This window comes from Schistocerca nitens, chromosome 12 (genome assembly GCF_023898315.1).
Source record: "Schistocerca nitens isolate TAMUIC-IGC-003100 chromosome 12, iqSchNite1.1, whole genome shotgun sequence".
In the NCBI taxonomy this organism is placed as follows: domain Eukaryota; kingdom Metazoa; phylum Arthropoda; class Insecta; order Orthoptera; family Acrididae; genus Schistocerca; species Schistocerca nitens.
Genome location: NC_064625.1, coordinates 40,846,629 through 40,867,261, shown reverse-complemented (window position 1 = coordinate 40,867,261; position 20,633 = coordinate 40,846,629). Strand labels below are relative to the sequence as shown.

General features: G+C 37.9%; 1 protein-coding gene across 1 annotated transcript in view; it reads right to left on the bottom strand.

The window, feature by feature from the left end:
* LOC126215390 (serine-rich adhesin for platelets-like) overlaps nt 1-20,633 on the bottom strand; it is a 267,306-nt gene that overhangs the window by 22,965 nt on the left and 223,708 nt on the right. Inside the window, exon 15 of the mRNA XM_049942097.1 lies at nt 735-904. Within this exon, the coding sequence (XP_049798054.1) occupies nt 735-904 (170 nt within the window). The remainder of the gene's footprint in view (nt 1-734; nt 905-20,633) is intronic.

Below are 20,633 nucleotides of genomic sequence, written 5' to 3'. Positions count from 1 at the left end.
AATGAACATCTGCTGAGCAATGTCCACAATGGTAAGAGATTGCAGTGAATCAGTTTCTCAGTTTCCTGGACACTATCATCTACGGTCGATGTCAGTGGCCTTCCTTTCTGATCGGCATCACTCACGTCTGTGTGGGCTTGGTCAAATTGATGGCACCATTTTACTACAGCTGGATGAGACACTACATTTGATCCATATACCATTACAGAATTTTGCAGTTAATCTGTGTACAACTGAGATGTTTTTTCCAAAATAATCATACCGTCCCACATATTCAACTCTTGAGTATGCTTCCAGTTGCCATGTCACATTTCACTCACACAGTGTGATACACCTGTTATCCTTACCGCACCAGAACTGTGTCAGCAGGAAACTTGGAACACATTCTCTCTTCTGACAATGCGCCACTCTTGTTGTGCAATGGTCTTAGCATGGGATGAGATGTGTAACTTACTTTCTGAAGTCCCTACATATTTTATTGTCCACATTGCCACTTACATAGTAGGCTATACTCCAGACAAATACTTCCTGAAAACATTTCCTATCACTTAGTTTTATATTATATGTTAGCATATTTATCTTTTTGACAAATGTTTTCCTTGCTATTGCCATTCTGCATTTTGTGCCCTCTCTATCCTCATGATGGATAAACAGTTTATCTATACCAGTAACCATATTAGCGAGAATACAGAATATGTACAAACTGGAATGTAAGTGTTTTTATTGAGAGCTACCTGAAACCGGGAGATACAAGTATTCCCCGGCCTGCAGGAGGAAGGGGCTTCACTTCGAGAAGAACCGAGGAAGTTTTGCGGCGTTTTCGTGATCCTGGTGAGGGCGTAGCTGACGCATCTTCGCCTCCACCAGCTTCGTCATCCATTTCTGGCACTTCCTGCATAGCTTCCTGTGCACAAAGCAACACTGACATGTAAGCACCTTTACAGAAACATATTTCATGCACATAACAAAGAATATGACATTATTTGTAGTGGATATTAAATAGCAAAAGCTTCAGCAACTATCAGCTGTTAAATATATTCAGTTTTATTTATTAGCTACTATTTCTTCTCTTATTAAGAGTGAAACTACTTATTTTGACAATTACTACATCAAATGAGGTCCTTTCCCAACTGTAGTTGCCCTAGGACGAGCAGAAGGATACTGTCTAACAAGTAAAACATAAAGCAGCCAAACAGCTGTTGGCTCATGACTAGCAGCTGTTTGGCTACTTGGTGCTGTTTTTCCTCACAGGTGACACATACTAGCCAATGAACAGCAGTTTAATTGTGGGTTTTAAACATCAATAACTTATATGGAATAATATTCACACACTGAGCTTTCGGCTAATGGCTTCTTTAGAAAAGAAAGAAAACACACACACATTCACACAAGCACGCACACACACAGCCGCTATCTCTGGCTGCTCTAGCCAGAGGAGACTACTCGCAAATTTGTTGTGTACATGTTCGGTTACTCCCCAAAGGGGAGCTGGGTCCCCAAAGAGAGTTGCCACTGAAGAGGATAAAGCCAATGCTGCTGCGGCATTTGCGAAAAGTTCCATGAAGTCCCTAAGACAATATCAAAAGGAAACTAGTTTATCATATGGTTTAGTCCAACGGATAATGAAGGAGATCAGTTGGAGAGCATGGAAACCAGACTCGTCCAAGCATTGTCACTGGAAGAATGTGATGTTAGGATTGAGTTAGCTGATGACACATTACGTTGGATGGAAGAAGAATCACGTATCCTGAATAACATTTTATGGTCACCAGAAGCCGTGTTCCATGTGTGTCAATTCATAAATTGCCATAACTGCCATTACTGAAGTCCTAGTAATGACAGTCCTATAGAGTTGTGATTGGAAAATTGAGGTCATGTCCTTCGTTGGCTGTGTGGTGTGGTATTCATAATGATACTCTTATGGGTCATCATATTCTCTGTGAAACAATGAATTCGCAGAGGTACGTGCCCATGCTACAAACTTTTGTTAACCTGAGATGGTGTGGACAATGTGCAATGGGGCACTTCTCCATTTTGTGCCAATTTCATGAAAACACCTTGACAACACTTTTCCAGGCAGCGTTATTGGACACTGTGGAATGGTAAGTGGATTCTGAGAAGTCCAGACTTGATACTATTGGATTTTTTTCCTCTGGGCATATTCGAAAGTGTAGGCCAGAGAACCACCTGACTTGGACACTAGAATCAGGCATTAGGGGAGACTGTGCTTAGGTACCGAACAATATGTTGCTAAGGCCTGTCAGGAATGTTGCACTATGACTACAGCGGTGTGTTACTTATGCTGGTGCCTATGTGGAAATATGAAATAGCAAGGACCATAGTACATAACATAATTTAAAGCAACCATGTAACATTCTTAATGAATGCCTAATATATATTAAGGATTTCCTTTCTGGATCCTATAAAATGGCTGTTGTATGAGACTGTTAAACAGAACACAGATGCCAAACAGTAATCAGGTATGCGCATACCTGATTACTGGTTAACAGTTTCACATAACAGCTGTGCTGTAGGGTCGAGAAATGAAAGTCTTCAATGAATATTTTGGCATTTTAGAGGTGTTACCACTTTTACTAATGACAGATCTGGCCTATATGACCAGATATGCTTTTTCAACAAGCACCTGTATTTCATACCAGTCTGATATCTTTTGACATATAAATAAGATTTGTGCTTGAAAATGGCCATAGGCCAAAATCTGGATTGTATACCAATAAAATAAAGGTTATTACAGTCAAATGTGGCAGTGCAAGTAAAAAAAATTACCATGACTGAGGCTCCAGCCAATGTAAAAATTATCAAAAAAATACACAGAGTTATTTACAAAAGACATACTGTTGTTCATATTTCTGTAATGGACAACATGACAAGAAAGGAGTCAAGCTGGTTAATGTCCCTCTGGTAGCTAAATAACATCTGCTGTATACATTCTACATTTTGCTTACAGGCAAAACGTTACTTGGGGTGTTCAGGGTAAGTGGGGGTAATCTGTATCATATGGAGGAAGATCTGATCAGAAATAATTAATCAATTATAAAACCATAAATGGCCAGTATCTGCTGTTCAACTGACCTTCATAATGTGAGGAAACACAGAACCAACTCACTATCCCTGAAGCAGACTGTTTAACAGATGGGCACCCTGGTAATTTCATACAGATATCACTACAAAATTTACAAGAAAATGTACAATCGAGATATCAGAAATTTTCTTGTCAACTTCTGACAAATGCCAGGCCTGGCTGTGTGTGTCTACACTGTAAAGTGTGAACACCAGAGCACCATCAAAAATTAAGGGGACCAATAAATAAGATAAAAAGTGAGAAAGTTCTCCGCAGAAATGGTAAGAAGAGCAAAGTGTGGAAAAACTGACAAGAAGAAGGGGCAGGATGACAGGGCATGAAGAGTTTAGCACGGGCAGCCTAGCACAAGCACTGACTGATCTTTATATTACTCACACTCCTCCTACAGCCACTCTTTGTGCACATACTCATTAAGCAACTGAAGTACTCATTCTGCACACCTTCAATAGAGCTCACACAAGAACACTCGGCCAGTGCACAGAAAAGCATTGGTCCAGCCCTCTGTTCTTACGGGACAGCCACCTCAGTTGTCTGTAACCTATTCAGCTGTGAGTATCATCTGTTACGAACTGAACAATCTCTGCCCACCTTCGCAACACTGCAGGAAGAGAAGTGTTCACAGCAGGTTGCACTGCAGCCTTTCTCGAACAGTTTTAAAGAAACTGTTTGGTAAATAAGAAGAGATTCTCATGCACCACATAGCATCACTCAACAGCTTCGTGATGAGCTGCCTATCATTTTGTTAATGGCCACAGTAACTGTGATATTTTTATATCTCGTACAGTACTGTACAAAATTCAAATAGCTTGCAATGAAAAATAGTGGTCACCGCGAGTCTGCATTTGGTGCGTGGCAGGTCGTATATTGCTGCATATGAAATGGAGCTGTCTATATCTATTGCCAATCTCAAGATAACTGATTGTACATAGTGCACTCACTTTTGATTGTGTGCACAAACGATACTGTGGAAGTGAAATATTCATATGTCTTAAACAGTTTGAGATACTGACAAGAATTTTTGGTAAATGATAACAGAGAATATTTTCACCACATAGCTAATGTGCAAAACTTTCTTATCTACTTGATATACGAGTGATTATAGATTTATTTTTCCAATCAGATAATGTAATTCTTTGAAGAGCCATTGATAACTGCTTAAATGAGAGTCAGTATGGGTTTATAACAATGTAAATGAAGGTATTACACTTTTTTTTACTGGGCATGAGCTTTTCATAAGCTATTGACCTTATTTTTCAACTTTTTGATTAGTAGTAGACAGTTCTGTCACAATTGTAACTGCATTAGAATATCAGTGAGGTGAAATTGTCTAAGCCCTACAAAGACATGAAAATAAGTAAGTAGTCTGTTGCAATTTCAACATGATTCTGTATCCATTGTGTTTCTAATAATAAATGGTTGAGTTGTCAAATCATCTGTAGTAGTGTCATCATCTGTTAACACAATCATTTGCAGACTTACTAGTGAGAGAGTGATATCTGTGAGATATACATTGGTGTGAAGGCTTAAGCTGTAAAACTGCACCTCACTTACCACACTGTCCAGTCCGCAAGGGAGCCACCACCCTACCATTATTATCTCCCCTACCATGCCATCTGCGTTGCTAGAGGCCATGTAATATTGCACACATTTGGCCACTGTTTCATTTGTAGAAGTTCATGGCATCTAAGTGAAAAACTATTATTCTAACATTTCAACAACCATGTCCATACAATTCTTTGGAGAAAAAAGTGCTCTTAACCTTAGAACATCACCAACGACTCCATGCCACATGTTACAGAGTCTGTGGCAGCTCCTCAGGGATGCCACAGGACCATACTCGGCGCAGTGGACACAGTGCAAGAGTGAAATAATTCCACTGTACTGGTGCTATGGATAGCCAAATCCTCCACTACACTCAATTCTCAAACAGCATGTAGGAAAAATAAACATCTAAATTTTTGTGCCTGAGCTCTGACCTCTCTCATTTTATTGTTGCAGTCATTTCTCCTGATACAGGTGGGATTAACAAAATGTTGTCACATTTGGAGAAGAAAGTTGGTGATTATAATTTAGTCAAATGATCCTGCCACAGCAAAAAAGATCTTGTTCTATGATTGACAACCCAACTGACTTATTGTATTTGTGACACTCTCTCCACTGTTTTGTGGTACTGTAAAATGAGCTGTCCTTCTATGAAATTTTGCAATATCATCTATCAATTCTATCTGTTAATGATCCAATACTGCAAAGTACTATTCCAGAAGACAACAAACAAATACAGTTTAGAGTCTCTTTAGGAGATCTGTTGTGTTCTGCCAATAAAATACAGTCTTTGGTTCACCTTCTGCACAATGTTTTCTGCATGGTGGTTCTATTGTAAAAGTAGTTGTGATTGCAATCCCTAGGTATTTCACTGAACTGGCAGCCTTTAAATTTGTGCGATTTACCATACAACCAAAATCAACCAGTATCAATTGACACTTTTAACACCATGCAGGTATCTCATCCACATCATTTTGTAATTCGTTTTTGATCTTCCAATGATTTTACTATATGATGAAGACATTATCATCTGCAAACAACCTAGGACTCTTCATATTGTCACCTAAATCAATTACACTAAATTGGACAATGCAAGAAATAACTTTGGTTTCAATAGATAACTTCCTGTCAGTTATTATGAATGACCCTTCTGACATGAAATCATGAATCTAATTACACAATTGAAGTGGCATTCCATAGACATGAAATTTTATTAGTAATTGCTTGTGAGGAACAGTCACAAAGGTATTCTGGAAGTTGAGAAACATGGAATCAACTTGAGATTCCGTGTCTATTGAATTCTTTACTTCGTATGAATAAACAGCGAGTAGTGTTTCACAAGAACAGCATTTTTTGAACCTGTACTGATAATGTGTCAACAAATCTTTTCTTTAATATGTTTCACAGTGTCGGAACTCAGTATATGTTCCAATGTTCTACTGCAAATAAATGTCAACAATATGAGTCTATAATTCCGCATATTTTGAAGCCATTTTTTATTTTGATATTCGTTACAAATAAAAATTATGTCCTCACAGTAGGTCAGGCAATACAGTTTCATTAATCATATAATAAGCTATTGACAAAGGAGAAAAAAGAATGCAAAGATTACACTGAAAGGCTTCTATGGTTTTCTAAAATGATAAATGTACGGTTCCTTCAAATGCCACTTAGGATACAGCTACAAACTTATTTTTTAAATTTATTGTCTCTCTCAGAAAAAAACTTGAATAACAATACCTATAAAAACTAAATGAATTTAGATGTCCTAACGACACAGCTCTACAAAACTTAAGGATCAGATAGGCAAAGTAACATATAATATTAGCTACTTAGTGGAAATGAATTAAAGTGTGAGAGCACATTGCCAGATGTCTCCCAACTGTGCACAGAAAGTTGGATGTCAATGCGCCTATAGCAACAAATGGGGCCAGCCTTGCAACACAAGACAGTTGAAGGAAAGGGAAAGTACAATGTGGTCCAGAAACAACATCTGAATGACTTCACATGGGGAAGAATCATTGCGAAGCTGGAAGAATGATAATATGTGAAGAGTGTACCCCAAGAGTTTGGTATAGTTTACAGCATTGTTTCATGTGCATGGAGAGTGTTCCCAATTAAAGGCATTGCTGCCCAAAGGAGAGGAGGCTGTTAACCAAGTTCAACTACAGCACCAGGCAAGAAGGTAACCACGTGAAACAGCTGGTGCAATTATAAACTCATTTAACATGATTGCAAGGCATACCATCAGACACTCCACAGTGGCATGGTGACTGCATGGGTGTGCTCTCTGTGCCTGATAACCAATATGTTGCATTCTGTTGACACCCCGATGTCTGTGGCACCGTTTGCGATGGTGCCAAGAGCCTTCACTTTGGTGTTCCACATATTATGGTGTAAGGAGGCATTAGGTTGCACAGGTGTTCTGTCCTCCAAATTGTTATAAACTGTACACTCACCTATCAATGTTCCTGTGACACTGTACTCCTATCCCATATGCATCTTTGCAGGAGTGCATTCAGGACTGACTTCATTTTCATGGATGACAATGCATGACCAGAATGGATTGGCCTGCCTGTTCCTCTGATTTATATTCCACTGAGGACAACTGAGCACAAGTGCAAAGTACTGGGGAGAGATATCACAACATGTCCACATGCATCAATTATCATCCAGCAATTGTCAACCGCCCTGGTGGAGGAATGGAACTCCTTAACAACCGTCTAGCCAGCATGGGAGCATGTTGCAGAGCATGCACTGCTACTTGTGGTGATCACACACTTCACGAAGAATAATGTCCCATGTTTTGTAACGTCCAGAGGACCATCATAAATCATGGTACTTCAGTCTAATTACTGTCTTTGAACTAAAGTGCCGTTTCTATTCATTTCATTGAATATTTCTTTCAATTAGTTTCTTTACTATATTGTAGCAGTTCTTTCTATGCATGGTCCAAATTTCACTGACCTATGTTACTCGGCAGCGACATGTCGTGCGAAAGTTACTTTTATCCTTGATTTTTTGCACACCACTGTATTGAACTTCAGTAATACTATTCCTGTTTTCTATGAGTTATATCCTGTTTTCTATGAGTTATACACTATTCTATCAATATCACACATACACTTAATGAGTCTGAAAAGGTGTGAAAAAGTCACACACACACACTTAATGAATTTGCAAAACATGAAAATACTGCCAAACTGCCAATAACATAATATCGTCTCCATGAACAATGCCAACATGTCATCACTGACTTTGCTTAATTACTTTGTGATGTGGCTGGTGACGAAAATGTCTTCCATCTTGCCAAATGTTGGTGCATATGGAACAGGAATGGGAAGAAACAGTTAACATGTGGCACTGTGGTACATGCTTCACAGTGTTTAGTAGAATATGTATTTAGATGAGGATGTATAAGAATCAATGTGTAAAGAAGCAGAAACTGAAGTGTTGAGGAACGATGGTATGCAGTTGAAGTAGTCTGAGGCTGTAGATAATGCAATAAAGGATAGTACAGTAGGAGGAATGGTCATGTCTAAAAAGGGAAATCACATAAGCTGGACAGATAAATATAGGTACAAGGAAGGTAACTATGAAGGAACCTCGGGTAATAGAGGAAATAATTCAGTTGGTTGACAAGACAAGGAAATATTAAAATGTTTCTGAAAAAAAAAAGGTATACAGTGATGTAAGTCACTTAGGAAAGAATTCAATAAGAAATGTAGGAAAATTAAGCGAAATGTGAACAGTGTACAGTGATGTAGTCACTCAGGAAAGAATTCAATAAGAAAAGCAGGAAACTTAAGCAAAATGGATGCAGTACAAATATGAACAGATATAAAGGCAGACGGCTGTCAGGAGAGATTCAGCATACAGGAAAGTCAAAATAACTTCCAGTGATATTAAAAGTGAAGATGTCAACAATAACAGTGCAAGAGGAATTCTACTGCTAAATGCAACTATACAGAGTGGGTTTGAAAGTATACTATCTTCTTACACATGATACGGCTTCCCTTTACTTATCCTGAAATCTCTCAAGTGACTGCTTTGAACAATGTTCTTTATTAATTTCATAACAATACCTCTTGTTATAGCATGTTATAACTTACAGTAGCATATATCTCAGTCAAAATTCAGATAACAGTGGGACTAGATTAGCACTTGAGTGAATTACAGTTTGAATTGAAACGCTGTTTGGAAATTGGAAATATATGCAGCAAAATAGAATACAGTCATGTAATAATCTACAGTACTGCCACAAAAAACTCAGGAAACAAATTCAGAACTAAAATAATTACTGGAATCTGTGTCTGAAATCATGATACATTAAGCATGTAAACATATAGTTAATTGTTTATAATGAGATAAAAAGCTATTAATAATATTCTCAAACATTATCCATCATATGTTGACTAAGTCTTAGAAGAATGTGCCTTTCTACTAGTACACAAAGTTGGGTGAATTTTAATCATTTAACTCTCAAATTACGGGCTGCTTTTGTTTATATGTGAGTTTGTTTATCACAACAAATAGTTTGTCGTTCAGTTATTTTGAGTTACACTTTGTCAACTACTAACTTCGCTCTCTCTGTCGACCCAACCCTATCATTCAGTGCAGACTTTACTGGAGTGTCCTTGCTTTCATTATTAATTATTACTGTTTAGTACAAAAAACACACATTTTCACACACAGTAAAGATGTGCAGTTCGTTTGAGGTACATGTCAAGCAGTACATCTGTGGATGTCACTTTCCTACCAAAATCTGAAGACTATTTACTGTTCATCTAATTACTAACACCACATCCCACTGGACAGTGGATTACGGAGGGAACTTTCTACCAATATTGGTCATTCTCTTTCCTGTTTCAAGTGTAAATGGTGACTGGAAAGGGTGGATGACTATTAGGATGTCTTTATATAAGTCCTCTCTCTCATCTTATTCTCATGACTTTAATATACAATGCAGACAGTAGGATTACTGGACAGTTTAACTAGAATACAAATTTCTTAAATTTATCCAACACAATTTCAATGTTGCTTTTCTTCTGGTGATTCACATTTAAGTCACGGGGACTTCTGTAACACTTTACTATCACCCAAACTGACCTGTTACGATCTTAGCAGTGTGTATCTGAGTGAGTTGTATGTCTGCTGTTATGGCTACTTGATACCTACCCCTAGTATAGGGCAGTATTCCAAAACAGGCTACATTAGTTTTCTGCATAACAGATGTACCTCAATTTCCCAGAGTTCTTCCAACAAATCCAGGGCTGCCCATGGGATCATTCCATTTCATAACTCTCAGTAGTATTACCCCCAAGTATCTATACAATGTGACAGACTCTACAAGTTTTCCACGAATGTAGTAACTGAACAATGTCATGTTTTTCCTTTACTTTATGGACATTTATTCCATTTAAAGAGAGCTGGCATTTAGTACAACAAACGAAAACAGCATCCAACTCAGCTTGCACTTCCTTAGAATCACTGAATAATTAAACTTGGAGTTGTCCTAAATATGCTTTCCATTTCATGTGCTTGTCAAACGGTACTTTTCTCTTATTCTTTGGTTTACGTAGCTTGCAGATATCCTATTCAGCTGGAATTATTTTAGTAAACAACAACTTAGTCTGAAATGTAATGCACTAAAACAAAGCCAAATCATTCTATAAAATAAAATAAAATTAAATATATATATATATATATATATATATATATATATATATATATATATATATATATATATTCACAAACTTTTACATTTACTCCAAATATTACTTATTTCATAAATAATTTTGTATGTCTATATGTGTATCTAATTCAAACTGTGTGCTGGACCAGAACTTGATCTCAGAACCTATCCAGCTTTGGTTTTGCACTGTCTTCTCTGAGTTACCTCAACTAAATTCTAAGGCAGTCCTTTCACAACGACAGCTATCAACCATCTTCCTCTATATTACTGCACTCTCTTTAATGGCTGGGCTAAAAGTTACAAATGAAGAGCAGAAAGCTATATGGGTTGTTTTGTTCTCACAAGGGTTGCATTGTACCCTAATACATCATTTTGGTCCGCCTATTAACATACAATGCAATCTGACAGACCGAGTTTCACACATTGTAGTTATGACACATGTGGTTAATAAACACAATACACTGTAATTTTAATATGTGGTTATATATATATTTACGGTCATTTCTTGATTTTCTACTTACACTAATGACTGTTTAATGACATTTGAGACAATATAGAAAAGGCATTCATATAATTTTGTTTAAACTTAACTGTCATGAAGGAAACATGTGAATTACTAATTTTAAAAATAAGATGGGGTGGTGTGTTTTGTATAGATTAATTAGGATTGTTGAATGGAACTAACACGGTTGTAAGTAAATGAAATATTTATTTAATTCTAATCAAAATTTACATATTTTAATACTGATTGTTAAAAATATATATCATATAATGTCTGATGCTGAAAGGCACTATTCTTCACATGGCAGTTCATTTAAGGAATGTCTTTGTTCTCTGTTGACCTTGATGTAACCCCTATGAAATTATTTGTATTAATCTTTTTTCAGTGAAATTTACATATAAACCAAATTCTAGTAATACTAAGATTGTTTACACTGTCTAAATGTTATACAGGCCAGTCAGAAACAGTCTCAGAAGCTTATAAGGGTGTTGCAGGGTGGGCTCTGCTGAGCAATAATTGTTAAGAAAAAAATTAAATATGATACACTGTTTCCGAGTCAATTAACATTGACGTTAGCCAATCAAACTGTTGTCCATGCAAATTCAAGTGGCCTACCAGATACAATTAGTGTCAGTTGTTCTTACAGGGTTGAGCAAGATGTTCCAACGCTGCCTCACCGAGCACGAGTGCCCGTGTGTGCCTGTAAGCTTGCTGACGGGCAGGCGCATCGTTGGTACGCCACCCATCAAGCACTCATACTGCACGACATAACTACTGTGTGTGCTCTACTGGGTGCACACCTGATGACTGGTGTCATAGGACTTATTAATGCTTCACACTTTGTGGTGAACGTAGTTATAGCAATGAAACCTTGAAATAGCCCTTGCTTTTTTTCCCCTTTTGTTGAGAAGAACAATACTGATTTGCTGAAAAAGATGGGTTGCCTCAGTGTCTAGTATGTCATAAGATGCTTACTATAATGAAGAAGTACAACATCCAGCATCACACTACCTGTCCCTTTATGCTGTGCAGTTTGACGAAGTTGATGGTGATGCAAGAAAGCAACTTGTTGCTGTAATGAATGGTGAAGTACAGCACCAGGGTAGTTTTGAGGCAGAAAAAAAGTCATAATGTAGGCTTCCTGTATGTTCTTCATATATGTCAACTTCAATTTTTACATACCATACATTTTACGCAATTAATTTTAGATAGCTGCACTCAACTGATGCAGCATTACAGGCAAGATACGAAGTTGCTTTCATCATTGCAAGAAGTGGCAAGCTATTTTCAATGTGGGCCATGTTCAAATCGTCTTTGCTGGCCTTGTAGAGTGCTTAAGCCAGGAGAGATAAGGAAATTTGAAGGTGTTTGCCTCCTCAAGCAAACTGTTTCTTGTCAGATCTGAGACTTGGGTGTGGATCTGGAAAACCAACTCAAGGAGAAAGGTCAGACTTTCATTGCTTATTCATTAGCACTTGACGGAACCATCGATGTAACAGATTATGCACAGCTTGCAATATTTGTGTAGGGTGTTGACTCCGAACTATTCATGGAACTATTAGATGTTACGTCTATGGATTTCTCAACCAGAGAGCATGATACATTTGAGGTGGTATATGAACCCATTGAAAATATGTGTTTGCCACAGGACTGGTTCTGTTCTGTGGTGACAGATGGAGTTCCACAGATGGTTGGGAGTTGGCAAGGATTTGTGTCTGGTAGGGGGAGGGAGAGGGGGTAACAAGAGACAATTTGGGAAAATCTTATCAACTATACATTGTTTTATTCACCAGGAGGCCCTCAGTGCAGAAAGTGTGCAATATGACAATGTCATGAAGGTAGTCGTACAATGTGTGAATTTTGTTAAGCCCCATGATGTCAATCAACACAAGTTCGAGGGATTTTTGCAAGACCTCGAAGCAGCATATGACGATGTACCCTATTACAGTGTGGTACGATGGCTTAGCAGAGGCAATGTTCTGAATGTATTTTTTGCTATTCAGAACGAAATCCTCCTATTTGTGGAAATGAAAGATGGGACACAGCCAGCACACAGTGACTACAAATGGGTTGCAGCCTTGTCCGTTGTCACTGATATCAAGGGACACTTAAGTTTGTCACTTCGAGGAGATGATCTGCTAATTTCCAGCACATATGACAAAATAAATCAGGGTGTTTAGCGATTGATCATTTTCAAATTCAAGGTTTTTTCCATATTTTTCAAGGCAGATTTTTTGCCATGTTACTTTTTTGTTAAATCTGGGACTAAAACATTTTTTCTCCAAAACTTTGTATTGATAATTATTAGAATATGCACAATTAATTACAAGTTATTTCTTTAGTAGTATAAATCACAGATACAAACTTAAACATTTTTAAAATATTAAAAACTGGATTTTATATCTAAAAACAAAGATGATGTGACTTACCAAACGAAAGTGCTGGCTGGTCGATAGACACACAAACAAACACAAACATACACACAAAATTCAAGCTTTCGCAACCAACGGTTGCTTCGTCAGGAAAGAGGGAAGGAGAGGGAAAGACGAAAGGATGTGGGTTTTAAGGCAAAGAGTTTGGGCAATGTCTGCTTGTGTCTGTGTATGTGCGGATGGATATATATGTGTGTGTGTGTGTGTGTGTGTGTGTGTGTGTGGGCGCGCGAGTGTATACCTGTCCTTTTTTCCCCCTAAGGTAAGTCTTTCCGCTCCAGGGATTGGAATGACTCCTTACCCTCTCCCTTAAAACCCACATCCTTTCGTCTTTCCCTCTCCTTCCCTCTTTCCTGACGAAGCAACCGTTGGTTGCGAAAGCTTGAATTTTGTGTGTATGTTTGTGTTTGCTTGTGTGTCTATCGACATGCCAGCACTTTCGTTTGGTAAGTCACATCATCTTTGTTTTTAGATATATTTTTCCCACGTGGAATGTTTCCCTCTGTTTTTATATATATATATATATATATATATATATATATATATATATATATATATATAAGAGGGAAACATTCCACATGGGAGAAATATATCTAAAAACAAAGATGATGTAACTTACCAAACGAAAGCATTGGCATGTTGACAGATATATGTGCGGATGGATATGTGTGTGTGTGTGTGTGTGCAAATGTATACCTGTCCTTTTTTCCCCCTAAGGTAAGTCTTTCCGCTCCCGGGATTGGAATGACTCCTTACCCTCTCCCTTAAAACCCACATCCTTTCATCTTTCCCTCTCCTTCCCTCTTTCCTGATGAAGCAACCATGGTTGCGAAAGCTGAATTTTGTGTGTGTGCTTGTTTGTGTGTCTATCAACATGCCAACACTTTCGTTTGGTAAGTTACATCATCTCTCTCTCTCTCTCTCTCTCTCTCTCTCTCTCTCTCTCTCACACACACACACACACACACACACACACACACACACACTGTAACTTGCTGACTGAAGGGAACAAACAGTAAAAATTTGTTATGATAAGAAAGAATAATCATTTAAATTTTCTATTTGCCAAAATCGTTGAAACTTCACTCAACATATGTGCTCTTTTTGTTTCTAACTCGTTGATTTCATCCTGCTTCCATTTATTCAATAGTTACTCTTCCTTTTTTCTTTCACCTCCCTTTGCCTTATGTTTCATATCATCATTGTACAAAGAATTTGCATTGTGGAAACAGTGTATAAGATTTTTTTCAATGTTGAAATTGTCAATTCCATTTGTGCCCACACAGTGTCATATATGTATCTTTTAGCACTAAGGCTTTCTTTCTGTTTGATTTGCAACTACAATTTTGGAGTTTACAGAAAAGCCTCATTCAACAGAAGCATTTCCACGTGAGATTACTAAAATAATTTGCACAAAATCTTGGAAATTTGGACATGGCTTTGAAGATAGTTTGATTCTATTAATCCAGAATTTCTCAAGATGATTCTCACTTCTCTTGTTAACATTTCCTCTCATCTTCAATTCTTTTTTCTTTGCAGATCTTCACAAATTCAAGTTTGACACAATATGCATTTGAACCCAATATTCTTTTGTTTGACAGCAAAATTTCATGAGATACTGTCAATCTACTTTGAGCTCCTTCCTAATTTAATACGATTTCTGGATTCAAGTGGGAAATCGCATGCGTTAAGTTGTGTTTGAGCAGTAATCTTTCTCACAACTTCTCTACTATACCAATAAGCAAGTTTACGCCTCACGCATGGTACCGATCTGTACACAATTCTGTAACAAAGTTTTGATTTTTGTAATTGCATTTTCTTTGCAATTTGACTGTCCGGAAATATTGAAAGGAATAACACTACGCCGTCCACTGAGCTCCGAACTGACAAATGTCTCCGGATGGTGTACAAACACTTCAAAATTTCAGCTTGTATAATGTCATCTGATAGTAACTATGACTGCACTGCAGACTGATTTTGTGGATTGCTCTGTGGCTTTGAATATATCGCTTTGTTTGATACTGGACCTTCCATTGAAAATGACACAATCTATATTAGCTAGAAAATAATACACATTTGCAAATTAATTAATTGTACTTCAGTCTGAAAACAGGTTACAATAGTTCTCAAAATTGGGATTAAATTCCCACTTCCCTCGGGGAGGGGGGCATAAATGCTGTGCACTTCCCTAATCTGGATCTAACCTTTTTTGTTGCATATTTTAAGAACGCAACTGAGTCTTTTTGTATCTGCTATTGAGAAGAATCATGTGTGCATAACAGGGCAAAATTGATTCTTAAGTATCAACCCATGTGGTATCAAACTCACTTTCGGCTTGTATAGCTGACCTCACACTTCAGCCAAACCAGGTTCCCGTGGCAAGTTGCCTAGCAGGTTCCAGGTGCAACAAAAATTTTATTTTCTGTATTTCATACAATTATTGGCCGAATTTAGAAATTTAAAATGCTGTCATAATCCACTCATTAAGAGATATAATCTTATGTTAAAGATTTAATGCCATAAGTATGCATGTGTTGACAGCACAGCTCACGGCATGTGAATTACCCAGACTACAGTCATCCAGTATTTGAGAATGGGAGCACTTAGTGACTTTCAGTGAACGTTGTGAACTGTCACTTGTTTCACAACTTGATCCATACAGGTGGGTGAGTGGAAAAATGATGAATGAAAAGGCTACTTCCGGCCCACCCATATCTACAATGCCATCGACACAGGGTGAAACGAGAAAAATTATTATAAGCAGCGTGCAGTGTGCAAACGGAAAAAACTGTAAATATGATATTACATTTTAAAAAAGGTGAATAATTAGTTATACTGATAACTGTATAAATGCTGCAAAATAGGACATAGTTACAAATGGCTAAAGAGTCATTTGTCTCCTGCTGTTTGAAAAATTGTGTTACAACAGCCTTGATTTTATTTCATTACTACTTATGATTATAGCAGCTCCGCTTGACGAAATGGCTAAGCAAGCATTTACAAGCTACAGATTTATCAATACAATATTGCAGATTACTCTACGGTAAAATCGACAACTAGCTTTAACTTCTTTGTTCATAATATTACATCAGTCTGTCACTGTCAAGCTGTTGTTCAGCCCCATACGTCTGTTCGATACATATCGGTACAAGTTATTACCTTCATGACGACGACTGCTTGTTTTTGACTGCTGTCAACTACAATGATCTAACAGGTAATATAATAAGGGTTACAACAAACTTAACATAATTTTGGACCTTGTACTAAACTGTTTATGAATGTCTCTATAAAAGCTTTTACAAAATTGATTACTTCTGTGTATTTCTACCATAGTAGCTGACCTGTACTTCATGCCAGTCTTCAAAGCAATGAAAGCTCCCATCTCTCCCCACTTTTTTCAAGATTTCAAGATCCACTGGGCACCCTGTGAATGCATTCATGTTCAAAAAGCAGCTCCAGTTCACTACATGAAATCTAATGTATTTCCCGGCTTATCAACAAAATATTGCACAACTCCATCAGCCTTTACAGACAAGGTAACCTACGTAACCTAGAAAATGAATTCAAATTATTTAGCATGCCATTTTCCGCTGCTTCTAATGCTGTACCTTTGCAAACACAGTTAGAATTTATCGATTTGCAAAATTGCACTCTGCTTGATGACAGATATTACAACATAACCACTCTGTTAAGATGGTACTGTGATGTTCATACAGAAGAGTTCTCAACATTACACAGAAATGTCACTAACATTATTTCTATGTTCGGCTCTACACATTGTTGTGAACAACTGTTTTCCATTATGAAAAGAATAAAAACTGGAGACAGTTCCATTTCCATTACCCAATACTGAAGAGTGTTCTGTGTCTTGAAGCAGCATGGAACCTCACTCCTAATAAATCATCTCTTATAAGGAAAAAGAAATGTCTTGTTTCACAAATGTAATAAAATATTACTATTTTTCACTTAGACTGAATTTGTCTGTTATGCACATCCTGCTATGATGCATTACCTTGCGATAGTCTACTCATAACTGGTCTTATTACATACAGTGTTGACTTTTCACACATGACCCGTTTTCTCATCCATGTAAGCATCCAGCAGACTCCTTTACTGCACACACGTGCACAGTTTGTGCACCCCTGCTGGTGGACATAGTTGTGCCCATGTGCATCCAGCTGCCTCCCAGTGGGCACGCATGCTGGAACAGCCTGGCATCGCCCTCTTGTTCACTCTTAGGAAACCAACAAACAACATGTTTGGTCACACCGTCTGGTGGGCTTCTTGAAATTGTGCACACAACAGCCTGTTGGCTAACTTCAATGCTAATTAATTCGCAAACAGTGGAATGTATTGAATTCTTTTCTTAACAATTATTTCTCAGTACAACCTATGCTGCGACACTCTTACAAACTTTTCAGACTGTTTCTGGCAACATTGTATAAGTGATGGCGGCACTGACCACAGGAGCAGTAGGTGGGAGTGCAATTGTAAGTTCTAAAAGTGACAGTTGTAAGTTGAGATTTTTGTAATGGAAAAGTGAAGACTCTACTAATAAATCATGAATTTTGAAAAAAGAATACTGGATGTGGGAAAGTTGTTTCTTATGACATAAGAATGCAGCATTTTTCCAAGGGAGTATCATCAATACTTGCTGCAGTGAATGAAAATAACACGTTAGACTGATCAACAATGATGGACATCTCCAACTGAACAGTTTAGGTATAATTTTTCAACAAAATGTTTCCTGCTTCAAAGGACTAAATCTGATCACTTGCATACACTCATATTCAGTGTTGAGTGTTGATTTTTTAAAATTAATAATCACTCACTGTTAGAGAGAACGAACTTTTCATCACGTATCAAAGAGGCTCAGAAAGATGTGACAGAAGAGCACTGGACATGGCTCGATGAAATCTGAGGAGCAGATGCCTGCCACAGTGTTCTGTTGGTCAGTTTCCTACTAGCCAACTGGACAATCAATGCAACACAGTGAGCTTTCTCCCAAGGCTGAGGCTCCATACCAAACAGAGGAGATCAATCACATTTTTTCTGTTTCAGCATGAAAATGTTAGGCAAGGGCGATGTGACAGGATCACTCCTGTATCCATGTGTCTAAGCAATCTGTCAGATAGCATGGCCAGCAATCTGGGATGGTTCACGGGAAGATTCTTGTTCTGTACAGGTAGATGTGCTACTTGAATAGCTGTAGGCATATTTAGGGTGACCTGGACACAATTTCTACTTGATGATAGAGGAAAAATGTAAGCTAAACAGATGGGTAGGAGAAACCTTCCTGTGGTGTTTAAATATAGTATTGATTGTGTTCTGATCAAATCAGTCACATTATATAATGTTGGGAAACAACAAGAAGCGGAAAATGGAATGAGCAGTTGTAGGGAAGGCTAGCAGCTGAGTACAGTCTGTCAAAACAGTTTTAGGAAAGTGGACCACAACTATAAATTAGTCCCCGCACAGGAAATTTCTGAGCCTATTTTTGAGCAGCGTCTGAGTGCTTGGGATCCCCACTACACCAAATTAAAGGTAGACATCAAGTCGATTCAGATTAGATCTGCTACTGACCAGTTTAATCTGTATAAGATCCTTTTGCAAAACACTATTGATGAAGTTGGGACAACCAGCATTTTTACAGACTACAGTATGACTGTACTGCTTTCAATATGTATCACACGTAAGGATTGTAACAACAAAATAAGGTAAAATTAGGACTCGCACAGAGGCACAGAGGGTGTAGTTTTTCTGTCGCTCCATTTGTGAGCGCAACAGGAAAAAGTAAGATGAGCTATTAAACAAAGTACACTCAATTGAGTGTAGTACAATGGCTTATTTAGTGCATACAGGGTGTCCAGTGAAAAAGTCCACAATTTCAAAATTAAATTTCTGAAAATTAAGATTGATAGATGAGTGCAGCTAACAATGTTTATTGTGAAAGCTGCAAGTATTTTATACAGATGTTCTGAAATAGTTCAAAAACCTGCTAACAGAGAGTGCTGTAACCGCAATACGTAGAGCCTATAAAAAGTGTTTCACAGCTCACCGCTGTTGAATTGTGAAAGGCGGTTAGCATGCTGAAGGAAGATATTGAAATCACGTATTCCATTGGACAACGTGTTTTCTCGGTACTGGAATGCCATAGGTTACAACACAGTCCTATGGCAACAAGGCGCCGTTTTCAGACATGATTTAATGTTGCCAAACACACTGATGTGAAAACCTTTCAGAAGCTCTTGACCAAATTCCAATGGACAGGCTGTATAGCCAATGGTCTAGTAGGGAAGTCAGCAACAGTCAAACTGTAGTTACCCCTGAAAATCTTGTCACAGTTTCTGGAATTATTTGACAACATCGAAGGAAATCTATTTGAAGAATTGCAGCAGAGGCTGGTTTGAAATGTTCTAGCACACAGAAAATACTGTGACAGAACCTAAAAAAGTTTCCATTCAAAATCCACCAGGCCACACCTGTATGAGCTGTGAGATAAGGGCTGGTTTTGCAAACCACATTCTCACAATGATCAATAATCAAGGATTTACTGTTGACTGCATCTGGTTCAGAGGACAAGCACACTTTCACCTGAATGGAGTTATGAACAAACAAAACTTGGTATTTTGGGGTTCCAAAACTCCCCATTTGTGTGATTCGAAATCACTGTATGCTCCCAAAGCTACTGTTTGGGTTGTTGTATGCAGCAGAGGCATTATTGGTCTTTTTTTCATATGCAAAACGATCACTAGTGAACATTCAATTACGATTTTGGAACAATCTGTCATCATTGGAGGATCAACCAGACACTGAGCGGCATAGAGAAGATGGGGTCAGAGCACATCACACTGAACAGAAGTTTCGCTTTCTTGATGAATACTTTGGGAATAGAGTCACTGCATTAGATTATTGCAAATTTACTGGTGCAGGGATGAATTGGCCTCCATATTCACCCAGTCTGACCCCTTATGACCTTATGATTGGTTTTTGTGAGCTACATTGATAGACACTGCCTACTGGAACCATTCCATCATGCAGGATGAGCTTGAATCAGCAGTTTGAATCCATTTCCATTGAGATGCCACAGGTAGTGTTGGGAAATTTCATTGTTTATTTGCACCACCTCTGTACTGTGCCTGGTGAACATTTCAAAAAAATTGTGATGTGATTGCAAAGACTGCTTGCAGAGCACGAGTTTAATTAAGAATGCTGATACTGTACAAGCTGCACAGCATACAGCCCCATATGTTGGCAGCTTTTTGAACTATTTCAAAACTTCTGTACGAAATTCTTACAGTTTCCACAATAAACATATCTTTTGTTGCATTTGTCTATCAATCTTTGCTTTTGAGATAC